The sequence below is a fragment of the Salvelinus sp. IW2-2015 genome, linkage group LG2, assembly GCF_002910315.2.
Source record: "Salvelinus sp. IW2-2015 linkage group LG2, ASM291031v2, whole genome shotgun sequence".
Classification (NCBI taxonomy): Eukaryota; Metazoa; Chordata; class Actinopteri; order Salmoniformes; family Salmonidae; genus Salvelinus; species Salvelinus sp. IW2-2015.
In genome coordinates this window covers 2,118,223-2,132,108 of record NC_036839.1, presented here as the reverse complement: position 1 = coordinate 2,132,108, position 13,886 = coordinate 2,118,223, and the positions used below count along the sequence as shown (strand labels likewise).

Genomic DNA, 13,886 nt, shown 5'->3' with positions numbered 1-13,886 from the left:
CATTGTTCTGAATTGCATTGATAAAGCTCTTTTCATATTCAAGTGTTCAGAGAGCCAATCTTACTTAGTCCAGGTATAGTGATCATAGTAACATATTGGATCTACAGTTGAAGTACAGTTGAAGTCCAACCTATACACTTAGGTTGGAGTCATTAAAACTTGTTTTTAAACCACTCCACAAATGTGTTGTTAACAAACTATAGTTTTGGCAAGTCGGTTAGAACATCTACTTTGTGCATGAGTACTTCCTGGTTAGATTTTCCTCAGGTTTTCGCCAGCCATATCAGTACTGTTATACTCACAGACATTATTTTAACAGTTTTGGAAACTTTAGAATGTTTTCTATCCAAATCTACTAATTATATCCTAGCATATCCTAGCTTCTGGGCCTAAGTAGCAGGCAGTTTAATTTGGGAACGCTTTTCATCCAAAATTCCGAATGCTGCCCCCTACCCTAGTGAAGTTTAACATTAAATTACATTTGTATGGCCTTAGCTTACCTCATCCGCAACTATTATGAAAAACGCAACTCGGTTATAATGATCATAGTAATGGATTTTCAACTGTCTAAACTTACCTTACCTGCCACCAGTGGGAGACACTCAACTCAACTTGGCTTATTAGGCTTGGAGTCCATTCAATATATGGACATTGAAACGCAATTTATTTTAAACTGTACAGTTCATGAATTGAATTCCAAGTCACTCTCTAAATTGATAGATTTGAAATCGACTCTGCTGTACAGTATTGCACTGCAAAGGGTGTTGCTATTTTAAACACACTTTGAACAAAGTTGGATTTGATTAGATGTAAAAAGCATAATATGACCCTCCGTGTCCTATGTAGGAGTATGCCAAGCTGGCGTGCAGTAAGACGCACGCGTGCGGCCACCCCTGTGGCGGGGTGAAGAACGAGGAAAGCTGCCTGCCCTGTCTGCACGGCTGTGACAAGAGCACAGGCTGCCTGAAACAGGACGCCGACGACATGTGCATGATCTGCTTCACAGAGGCGCTCTCTGCCGCTCCCGCTGTCCAGGTATACTATACTGTACACAGAATTAAATACAATATACTATTTATTTATTAATAGTATATTGTATCGCTATGATACTCTGACTTGCTTGAATCAGATGGTGACTCACACCTGGGTTCAATTAGTATCCGTTTTCTTTCATATATGTGTGTGTGTGTGTGTACATACATATATATATATATATACAGTATATCACAAAAGTGAGTACACCCCTCACATTTTTCTAAATATTTGAGTATATCTTTTCATGTGACAACACTGAAGAAATGACACTTTGGTACAATGTAAAGTAGTGAGTGTACAGCTTGTATAACAGTGTAAATTTGCTGTCCCCTCAAAATAACTCAACACACAGCCATTAATGTCTAAACCGCTGGCAACAAAAGTGAGTACAACCCTAAGTGAAAATGTCCAAATTGGGCCCAATTAGCCATTTTCCCTCCCGGTGTCATGTGACTCGTTAGTGTTACAAGGTCTCAGGTGTGTTAAATTTGGTGTCATCGCTCTCACACTCCCTCATACTGACTGGTCACTGGAAGTTCAACATGGTACCTCATGGCAAAGAACTCTCTGAGGATCTGAAAAAAAGAATTGTTGCTCTACATAAAGATGGCCTGGGCTATAAGAAGATTGCCAAGACCCTGAAACTGAGCTGCAGCACGGTGGCCAAGACCATACAGCGGTTGAACTGGACAGGTTCCACTCAGGACAGGCCTCGCCATGGTCGACCAAAGAAGTTGAGTGCACGTTCTCAGCGTCATATCCAGAGGTTGTCTTTGGGAAATAGACGTATGAGTGCTGCCAGCATTTCTGCAGAGGTTGAAGGGSTGMGGGGTCAGCCTGTCAGTGCTCAGACCATACGCCGTACACTGCATCAAATTGGTCTGCATGGCTGTCGTCCCAGAAGGAAGCCTCTTCTAAAGATGATGCACAAGAAATCCAGCAAACAGTTTGCTGAAGACAAGCAGACTAAGGACATGGATTACTGGAACCATGTCCTGTGGTCTGATGAGACCAAGATAAACTTATTTGGTTCAGATGGTGTCAAGCGTGTGTGGCGGCAACCAGGTGAGGAGTACAAAGACAAGTGTGTCTTGCCTACAGTCAAGCATGGTGGTGGGAGTGTCATGGTCTGGGGCTGCATGAGTGCTGCCGGCACTGGGGAGCTACAATTCATTGAGGGAACCATGAATTCCAACATGTACTGTGACATACTGAAGCAGAGCATGATCCCCTCCCTTTGGAGACTGGGCCGCAGGGCAGTATTCCAACATGATAACGACCCCAAACACASCTCCAAGACGACCACTGCCTTGCTAAAGAAGCTGAGGGTAAAGGTGATGGACTGGCCAAGCATGTCTCCAGACCTAAACCCTATTGAGCATCTGTGGGGRATCCTCAAACGGAAGGTGGAGGAGTGCAAGGTCTCTAACATCCACCAGCTCCGTGATGTCGTCATGGAGGAGTGGAAGAGGACTCCAGTGGCAACCTGTGAAGCTCTGGTGAACTCCATGCCCAAGAGGGTTAAGGCAGTGCTGGAAAATGATGGTGGCCACACATAATATTGGCACTTTGGGCCCAATTTGGACATTTTCACTTAGGGGTGTACTCACTTTTGTTGCCAGCGGTTTAGACATTAATGGCTGTGTGTTGAGTTATTTTGAGGGGACAGCAAATTTACACTGTTGTACAAGCTGTACACTCACTACTTTACATTGTAGCAAAGTGTCATTTCTTCAGTGTTGTCACATGAAAAGATATACTCAAAATATTTACAAAAATGTGAAGGGTGTACTCACTTTTGTGATATACTGTATTATACATACATACAGGCGTGGCCAAAACTTTTGAGAATGACACAAATATTAATTTCCACAAAGTTTGCTGCTTCAGTGTCTTTAGACATTTTTGTCAGATGTTACCATGGAATACTGAAGTATAATTACAAGCGTCAAATGCTTTTATTGACAATTACATGAAGTTGATGCAAAGAGTCAATATTTGCAGTGTTGACCCTTCTTTTTCAAGACCTCTGCAATCCGCCCTGGCATGCTGTCAATAAACTTCTGGGCCACATCCTGACTGATGGCAGCCCATTCTTGCATAATCAATGCTTGGAGTTTGTCAGAATTTGTGGGTTTTAGTTTGTCCACCCGCCTTTGAGGATTGACCNCTTGGAGTTTGTCAGAATTTGTGGGTTTTAGTTTGTCCACCCGCCTTTGAGGATTGACCACAAGTTCTCAATGGGATTAAGGTCTGGGGAGTTTCCTGGCCATGGACCCAAAATATCGATGTTTTGTTTGCCTTATGGCAAGGTGCTCCATCATGCTGGAAAAGGCATTGTTCGTCACCAAACTGTTCCTGGATGGTTGGGAGAAGTTGATCTCGGAGGATGTGTTGGTACCATTCTTTATTCACGGCTGTGTTCTTAGGCAAAATTGTGAGTGAGCGCACTCCCTTGGCTGAGAAGCAACCCCACACATGAATGGTCTCAGGATGCTTTACTGTTGGCATGACACAGGACTGATGGTAGCGCTCACCTTGTCTTCTCCGTACAAGCTTTTTTCCGGATGCCCCAAACAATCGGAAAGGAGATTCATCAGAGAAAATGACTTTACCCCAGTCCTCAGCAGTCCAATCCCAGTGACCTTTTGCAGAAAATCAGTCTGTCCCTGATGTTTTTCCTGGAGAGAAGTGGCTTCTTAGCTGCCCTGCTTGACACCAGGCCATCCTCCAAAAGTCTTCGCCTCACTGTGCGTGCAGATGCACTCACACCTGCCTGCTGCCATTCCTGAGTAAGCTCTGTACTGGTGGTGCCCCGATCCCACAGCTGAATCAACTTTAGGAGACGTTCCTGGCGCTTGCTGTACTTTCTTGGGCGCCCTGAAGCCTTCTTCACAACAATTGAACCGCTCTCCTTGAAGTTCTTGATGATCCGATAAATGGTTGATTTAGGTGCAATCTTACTGGCAGCAATATCCTTGCCTGTGAAGCCCTTTTTGTGCAAAGCAATGATGACGGCACGTGTTTCCTTGCAGGTAACCATGTTTGACAGAGGAAGATCAATGATTGCAAGCACCACCCTTCTTTTGAAGCTTCCAGTCTGTTATTCGAACTCAATCAGCATGACAGAGTGATCTCCAGCCTTGTGCTCGTCAACACTCACACCTGTGTTAACAAGAGAATCACTGACATGATGTCAGCTGGTCTTTTTGTGGCAGGGCTGAAATGCAATTTCCCAAAAAATGGTTCAGTTCATTTGCATGGCAAAGAGGGACTTTGCAATTAATTGCAATTCATCTGATCACTTTTCATAACATTCTGAAGTATATGCAAATTGCCATCATACAAACGGAGGCAGCAGACTTTGTGAAAATGTGTATTTGTGTCATTCTCAAAACTTTTTGCCATGACTGTATGTGTGTGTGTATATATATATATATACACACACTATTATACTATACTATTATTCTACTACGTAGAAAAAATTAAGAAAAACCATGGAATGAGTAGGTGTGTCCAAACTGTTGACCTTGTACTGTGTATACATACACACTACACACATACATATATTATATCATTCTCAAAACTTTTTGCATGACTGTGTGTGTGTATGTGTGTGTGTATATATATATACAGCACACACAGTCATGGCAAAAAGTTTTGAGAATGATATATATATGTATGTATGTGTGTGTGTATGTATACACAGTACAAGGTCAACAGTTTGGACACACCTACTCATTCCATGGTTTTTCTTAATTTTTTCTACGTAGTAGAATAATAGTGAAGACATCAAAACTATAAAATAACACATAGTAACCAAGAAAGTGATAAACAAATCAAAAGATATTTGGTATATTTGAGATTCTTCAAAGTAGCCATCCTTTGCCTTGATGACAGCTCTTGGCATTCTCTCAACCAGCTTCATGAGGTAGTCACCTGGAATGCATTTAAATTAACATGTGTCTTGTCAAAGTATATTTTTGGAATTTCTTTCCTTAATGCATTTGAGCCAATCATGTGTGTTGTGACATGGTAGGGGTGGTATACAGAAGATAGCCCTATTTGGTAAAAGACCAAGTCCATATTATGTCAAGAACAGCTCAAATAAGCCCAAGAGAAACTACAGTCCATTACTTTAAGACATTTTCTTCAATGCAGTCGCAAAAACCATCAAGCGCTATGATGAAACTGGCTCTCATGAGGACCACCACAGGAAAAAAAGACCCAGAGTTACCTCTGCTGCAGAGGATAGATTCATGGTCGTATTGCTGCAAAGAAACCACTACTAAAGGACATCAATAAGAAGAAGAGACTTCCTTGTGCCAAGAAACACGAGCAATGGACATTAGACCGGTGGAAATCTATCATTTGGTCTGATGAGTCCAAATTCGAGATTTCTGGTTCCAACCGCCGTGTCTTTGTGAGATGCAGAGGTGGTGAACGCATGATCTTTCCATGTGTGGTTCCCACCATGAAGCGTGGGGGTGCTTTCCTGGTGACACATTGATTTATTTAGAATTCAAGGCACACTTAACCAGCATGGCTACCACAGCATTCTGCAGCGATACGCCATCCCATCTGTTTTGCGCTTAGTGGGACTATCATTTGTTTTTAGCATGACACCTCCAGGCTGTGTAAGGGCTATTTGACCAAGAACAAGAGTCATGGAGTGCTGCATCAGATGACCTGGCCTCCACAATCACCCAACCTTAACCGAATTGAGATGGTTCGGGATGAGTTGGACCGCAGAGTGAAGGAAAAGCAACCAACAAGTTCTCAGCATATGTGAAACTCCTTCAAGACTGTTGGAAAAGCATTCCAGGTGAAGCTGGTTGAGAGAATGCAAAGCTGTCATCAAGGCAATGGATGGCTACTTTGAAGAATCTAAAATATATTTGGATTTGTTTTGCATTTTTTTAGTTACTACATGGTTCCATATGTGTTATTTCATAGTTTTGATGTTTTCACTATTATGTAGAAAATAGTAAAACATTAAGAAAAACCCTTAAATGAGTAGTTATGTCCATAGATAGATAGATATAAATATATATATATCTATCTATCTCTATATCTATCTCAGCAAAAAAAGTAACATCAAGTTTGCTAATGAGGATGCTAATGATGTGATAATAGCCTAGTCAGTTCACCAATGACAACAAAGCATGTTGAATAAGTAAACTCAGCAAAACAAGAAATGTCCTCTCACCGTCAACTGCATTTATTTTCAGCAATCTTAACATGTGTAAATATTTGTATGAACATAACAAGATTCAACAACTGAGACATAAACTGAACAAGTTCCACAGACATGTGACTAACAGAAGAAAAAAAATGTGTCCCTGAACAAAGGGAGGGTCAAAATCAAAAGTGACAGTCAGTATCTGGTGTGGCCACCAGCAGCATTAACTATTGCAGTGCATCTCCTCCTCATGGACTGCACCAGATTTGCCAGTTCTTGCTGTGAGATGTTACCCCACTCTTCCACCAAGGCACCTGCAAGTTCCCGGACATTTCTGGGGGAATGGCCCTAGCCCTCACCCTCCGATCCAACAGGTCCCAGACATGCTCAATGGGATTGAGATCCGGGCTCTTCGCTGGCCATGGCAGAACACTGACATTCCTGTCTTGCAGGAAATCACGCACAGAACGAGCAGTATGGCTGGTGGCATTGTCATGCTGGAGGATCATGTCAGGATGAGCCTGCAGGAAGGGTACCACATGAGGGAGGAGGATGTCTTCCCTGTAACGCACCGAGGTTGAGATTGCCTACATTGACAACAAGCTCAGTCCGATGATGCTGTGACACACTGCCCCAGACCATGACGGACCCTCCACCTACAAATCGATCCCGCTCCAGAGTAAAGGCCTCGGTGTAATGCTCATTCCTTCGACGATAAACACGAATCCGACCATCACCCCTAGTGAGACAATACCGCGACTCGACGGTGGGTTTGTGCATATAGCGACGGTGGGTTTGTGCATATAAGTGACGTTGTTGCTGGTGATGTCTGGTGAAGACCTGCCTTACAACAGGACTAGAAGCCCTCAGTCCAGCTTCTCTCAGCCTATTGCAGACAGTCTGAGCACCGATGGAGGGATTGTGCATTCCTGGTGTAACTCAGGCAGTTGTTGTTGCCATCCTGTACCTGTCCTGCAGGTGTGATGTACCGATTCTGTGCAGGTGTTGTTACACGTGGTCTGCCACTGCGAGGACTATCAGCTGTCCGTCCTGTCTCCCTGTAGCGCTGTTGATCAGCTGTCCGTCCGGTCTCCCTGTAGCGCTGTCTTGGGCGTCCTCATGCCTTCTTGCAGCATGCCTAAGGCATGTTAATGCAGATGAGCAGGGACCCTGGGCGTCTTTCTTTTGGTGTTTTTCAGAGTCAGTAGAAACTGCCTCTTTAGTGTCCTAAGTTTTCATAACTGTGACCTTAATTGCCTACTGTCTGTAAGCTGTTAGTGTCTTAACGACCGTTCCACATGTGCATGTTTATGGTTCATTGAACAAGCATGGGAAACCGTTTATAAACCCTTTTTACGAATTATCTTTGCAAGACAGGGTACTGAAAATGGGACTTATCTTTTTTTGCTGAGTTTATATTAAAAAATATATATTTATGTTTTACCTCCCTGGAGTTCCAGATGGTTAGGATTTTAACTTGTGGTACAATTCCATTGGTTTTGTTGTTTGAAAAGAAAACAACAAATACTTTTTGAACCAAGGATTCTTGTTTACCTTTATGCCAAAGATGTGTTCAGATTCAAGGTCAGGTTCTATGTGTGTGATTCTGTTTTGTTCCTCAGCTGGACTGCAGTCACGTGTTCCACCTCCAGTGTACCCGTCGTGTTCTGGACAACCGCTGGCTCGGACCCAGGATCACCTTTGGCTTCATGTCCTGCCCAATCTGCAAGGTACTATTCACCTTATGTAGCCCCGCCCACTTGATCTGAGCCATTTCAAACGTGGTTGTCCTACAACTTCCGGCCCATTGACACACAAGCAAAACCATGGTTAAATATTAAATAAATGTGTCGTTATCATGTAGTTTAAGCACTCTGAAGCAGACATTAGCATATTCAGCATTCCTAAAATGGCAGGTTAGCTAGCTAGCTTATTAGGCTGTATCAAATGGTCGTTATCCGTACAGGCTGTATTACTTTTTAATTGAAGATCAATGCTTGAAAGGGCAAATGTTGTTAGACACAGAATACCAATGACAAAAGACAGAAACAGTGCTGAAATGTTTTGATGTAGGTAACATTAAGATATTAGCAGTCGGTTGTGCCCAATGATTTATATATACACTAGATGACTGCCACTGTGCCTCCATTTTGGAAGCTATAGAAATGCATTTATTAATCTATACATTCATTTTTGGACACATTTATTCTATTACAGACACTTTAAGCCATCATTTTAAGTTATATTATGTGGGTGAAAAAATATATAACATTTTCCTTAAGGAATATATTTTTTATTAATAATGTTACTGTCCCCAATACATTAAAAAAATACCTAAATACAACTATATAATTTTGTCCTTGAAACATTTCGTTGAAATACTGTAGAATTCCATTCATTCCTATGGAGGACTGCTACTACTGGGGAGTGCCAATATGGCCGACCAGTTGCTTCAAACCCTCTCAATGGCCAATGCATAGCATCAGCAATCCAACGTTTATATACATCATTGGTTGTGCCACAAAGCTAACTAGCTAACCTGCCGTTGTGAATCAATGGGAATGCTAATGATGCTAATAATACATTTAATTTGTATAGCGCTAAGGTTATCTAAAAGCTCTAATCAGAAAAAAATACAATTAAAAACAACTTACATTTAGAATCAAAGCAGGTTAAAAGACTGTAGAAGTGGGTTTTATGGCCGTTTAAAAATGTCTTAGTTGGTCAGGGAGAGCATTCCATAGGTGAGAGGCAGGGGAGCTGATAGCTCGGTCCTCCATAGTTCAAAGATGTGTCTTGGGGACTTGAAGCTGTAGGGAGTAGCTAGAGCGGAGAGTGCGAGCCGGCTCGATGATTGAGATGAGGTCACTGATGTATTTGTATTTATTATGGATCCCCATTAGCTGTTGCCAAGCATTAGCTGCTGTCCAGCAGCTACTCTTCCTGYSYTCCAGCAAAATTAAGGCAGTTATACATTCTTTTAAACATTACAATACATTCACAACAGATTTCACAGCACAGTCTGCTCTCAGGCCACTACTCTACTACCACATACAGTATCTACAACATAAAATACATGTGAACATGTGTGTATAGTGCGTATGTTATCGTGTGTTTACATGCATGTGTCTGTGCCTATGTTTGTGTTGCTTCACAGTCCCCGCTGTTCAATAAGGTGTATTTGTATCTATTTTTTTAAATCAAATTTTACTGTTTGCATGAGTTACTTAATGTGGAATAGAGGTCTATGTAGTCATGGCTCTATGTTGTACTGTGCGCCTCCCATAGTCAGTTCTGGACTGTCTTGTGGGGGTATACATGGGTGTCTGAGCTGTGTGCCAGTATTTCAAACAGACAGCTCGGTGCATTCAACATGTCAATACCTCTCTCAAATACAAGTAGTGATGAAGTCAATCTCTCCTCCACTTTGAGCCAGGAGAGATTGACATACATATTATTAATATTAGCTCTCTGTGTACATCCAAGGGCCAGCCGTACTGCCCTGTTCTGAGGCATTTGCAATCTTCCTAAGTTCCTCTTTGTAGCATCTGACCACATGACTGAACAGTAGTCCAGGCGCGACAAAACTAGGGCCTGTAGGACCTGCCTTGTTGATAGTGCTGTTAAGAAGGCAGAGCAGTGCTTTATTATGGACAGACTTCTCCCCATCTTAGTTACTGTTGTATCAATATGTTTTGACCATAGCAGTTTACTATCCAGGGTTACTCCAAGCAGTTTAGTCACCTCAACTTGTTTAATTTCAACATTATTCATTACAAGATTTAGTTGAGGTTTAGGATTTAGTGAATGTTTTGTCCCAAATACAATGCTTTTAGTTTTAGAAATATTTAGGACTAATATTCCTTGCCACCCATTCTGAAACTATCTGCAGCTATGTTCATGTTGCAGTCATTTCAGTCGCTGTAGTAGCTGACGTCTGTAGTGTTGAGGCATTTGCATACATACACAAGCCAGTGGCATGTCATTAGTAAAGATTGAAAAAAGTAAGGGGCCTAGACAGCTGCCGGGGGAATTCCTGATTCTACCTGGATTAAAGAACAGCCTTTGTGTTCTGTTAGACAGGTAACTCTTTATCCAAAATATAGCAGGGAGTTTAAAGCCATAACACATATGTTTTTCCAGAAGCAGACTATGATGGATAATGTCAAAAGCCGCACTGAAGTCTAACAAAATAGCCACCACTATAATTCTTATCAATTTCTCTCAGCCAATCATCAGTCATTTGTGTGACTGCCTTACTTGTTGAATGTTCTTTCCTATAAGCGGGCTGAAAGTCTATCAATTTGTTTACTGTAAAATAGCATTATGTCAACAAACACAATTTTTTCAACAATGTTTCTAACGGTTTGTAACAGGCTGATTGGTCGGCTATTTGAGCCAGTAAAGGAGGCTTTACTATTCTTAGGTAGGGGAGTTTGCCTTTTTGCCAAAATGTGATTTAAGGTGCTCCAAAGCTTTTTACTGTCATTCTTTGTCATTTATATTTGTTTCAGTGTAGTTTCTTCTATTTATTCAGTTGAGTCACAGGATTTCTCAATTTGCAATATTTTTGCCAACTGGTTGTGCAGCCAGACATATTTGCCATTTCTTTTGCCTCATCCCGCTCAACCATACCATTTTTCAATAATTCATAAATCCACAGGGATTTAAGTTTTTATAGTAATTTTCTTAATGGGTGAATGCTTATTAGTAACTGGGATAAGTCATTTCATAAATGTATCAAGTGCAGCGTCTGATTGCGTCTCATTACACACAATATTCTTTACATCAGCAACATAGGAATCAATACAAAACATATTGTATGACCTCTTATACGCTATATTAGGCCCAGCCTTTGGAACTGTGGMTTTCCTAGATACAGTTGAAGTCGGAAGTTTACATACACCTTAGCCAAATACATTTAAACTCAGTTTTTCACAATTCCTGACATTTAATCCATGTAAAAAGTCCCTGTCTTGGGTCAGTTAGGATCACCACTTTATTTTAAGAATGTGAAATGTCAGAATAATAGTAGAGAGAATGATTTATTTCAGTTTTTATTTCTTTCATCACATTCCCAGTGGGTCAGAAGTTTACATACACTCAATTAGTATTTGGTCGCATTGCCTTTAAATTGTTTAACTTGGGTCAAACGTTTCAGGTAGCCTTCCACAAGCTTCCCACAATAAGTTGGGTGAACTTTGGCCCATTCCTCCTGACAGAACTGGTGTAACTGAGTCAGGTTTTTAGGCCTCCTTGCTCACACACGCTTTTTCAGTTCTGCCCACACATTTTCTATAGGATTGAGGTCAATGTTTTGTGATGGCTTCTCCAATACCTTGACTTGGTTGTGCTTAAGCCATTTTGCCACAACTTTGGAAGTATGTTTGGGGTCATTGTCCATTTGGAAGACCCATTTGCGACCGAGCTTTATCTTCCTGAATGATGTCTTGAGATGTTGCTTCAATATATCCACGTCATTTTCCTACCTCATGATGCCATCTATTTTGTGAAGTGCACCAGTCCCTCCTGCAGCAAAGCACCCCCACAACACGATGCTGCCACCCCTGTGCTTCACGGTTGGGATGGTGTTCTTCGGCTTGCGAGCGTACCCCTTTTTCCTCCAAACATAACAATGGTGATTATGGCCAAACAGTTATATTTTTTGTTTCACACGACCAGAGGACATTTCTCCAAAAAGTATGATCTTTGTCCCCATGTGCCTTTGCAAACCGTAGTCTGGCTTTTTTATGGCGGTTTTGGAGCAGTGGCTTCTTCCTTGCTGAGCGGCCTTTCAGGTTATGTCGATATAGGACTCGTTTTACTGTGGATATAGATATGTTTGTACCTGTTTCCTCCAGCATCTTCACAAGGTCCTTTGCTGTTGTTCTGGGATTGATTTGCACTTTTCGCACCAAAGTACGTTCATCTTTAGGAGACCGAACGCGTCTCCTTCCTGAGCGGTATGATAGCAGCGTGGTCCCATGGTGTTTATACTTGCGTACTATTGTTTGTACAGATGAACATGGTACCTTCAGGCGTTTGGAAATTACTCCCAAGGATGAACCAGACTTGTGGAGGTCTACAATTATTTTTCTGAGGTCTTGGCTGATTTCTTTTATTTTCCCATGATGTCAAGCAAAGAGGCACTGAGTTTGAAGGTAGGCCTTGAAATACATCCACAGATACACCTTCAAATGATGTCAATTAGCCTATCAGAAGCTTCTAAAGCCGGGACATAATTTTCTGGAATTTTCCAAGCTGTTTAAAGGCACAGTCAACTTAGTGTATGTAATTTCTGACTCACTGGAATTGTGATACAGTGAAATAATCTGTCTGTAAACAATTGTTGGAAAAATTACGTGTCATGCACAAAGTAGATGTCCTAACCGACTTGCCAAAACTATAGTTTGTTAACAAGAAATGTGTGGAGTGTTGAAAAATGAGTTTTAATGATTCCAACCTAAGTGTATGTAAACTTCCGACTTCAACTGTATGGCTGCTACAATGTGATCACCACAGCCGATGGATTTGGATACTGCTTTCAAGCTCATTTCTGCAGCATTAGTAAAGACTTGAGCAATACATGTTGATGATTTAATTCCTGTGCTGTTTGTAACTACCCTGGTAGGTTGACTGATAACCTGAACCAGGCTGCAGGCAGTACAGTTTTGAAGCTTTCTCTTGAGTGGGCAGCCTGATGCAAGCCAGTCAGTATTTAAATCACCCTGAAAATAAACCTCTCTGTTGATATCACATACATTGTCAAGCATTTCACACATGTTGTCCTGGTACTAATTGTTAGCACTTGGTCTATAGCAGCTTCCCACCAGAATGGGCTTTAGGTGAGGCAGATGAACCTGTAACCATATTACTTAAACAGTATTTAACATGAGATCCTCTAAGCATTACAGGAATGGGGCTCTGAATATAAATGCCCACACCTTCACATTTTTGTTTTTTCTGTAGGTCTTATAACCATTTATTTCTACCGCTGTTCATCAAAAGTATTATCTCAGTGAGTTTCCGAGATTGTCAGAATATGATTGTCATCTGTTACTAGCAAATGATTGATTTCATGAATCTTAAGCTACATATGTTAACGTGGGCTATTTTTAGCACTTTTCTGGGATGCTTGATTGTTTATAATGCTTTGCTGGGAAGCTTAGCAGAGGTAGACATGCGCAGGTTATTTATGTTAGTGCAGGGTGAGCTGCAGTGGACTTCCTGCACACTGTCTCAGTGCTAACGGTATAACTGGTTCAAAGGCACAAGATTACTGTATGCAATAGCTGTAGGATCAGCAGAGGCATGCAGGGCAGTAAGAGGGACATAAATTAGGTTACTTACATTGTGTCTTCCAGCGCCCCTGAGATAATGTACATTTGCTGAAGTTTATGACAACTCAGCGACACAATGGTAGGGATAACATGAGCTGGGCTTGAGTCATTGATTAGTCATTGTCTCAACGCAGCCTTATAATGCTGTGAAAGGATCCAGGAACCCAAGTGGTTTGGGTGGATCCCTTCCTCCTTATAATACTTTGTTTCCAAAAGGTATCAAAATGGTCAATAAATGTTACAACCACAGAGCTGCAATAGTCTCGTAGCCAGTTATGGAGGGCTAACAGTCTGCTGAACCATTCAATGCCACCATTTACGGAGGGCAG

General features: G+C 41.6%; 1 protein-coding gene across 22 annotated transcripts in view; it reads left to right on the top strand.

Annotated features, from left to right (window-relative positions):
* The window catches only part of LOC111973092 (E3 ubiquitin-protein ligase MYCBP2), a 309,758-nt gene that overhangs the window by 280,835 nt on the left and 15,037 nt on the right, over positions 1-13,886 (top strand). For all 22 annotated transcript variants that reach the window (XM_024000406.1, XM_024000384.1, XM_024000447.1 and 19 more), the window contains 2 exons: positions 847-1,035; positions 7,840-7,947. In XM_024000406.1, the coding sequence (XP_023856174.1) occupies positions 847-1,035; positions 7,840-7,947 (297 nt within the window). The remainder of the gene's footprint in view (positions 1-846; positions 1,036-7,839; positions 7,948-13,886) is intronic.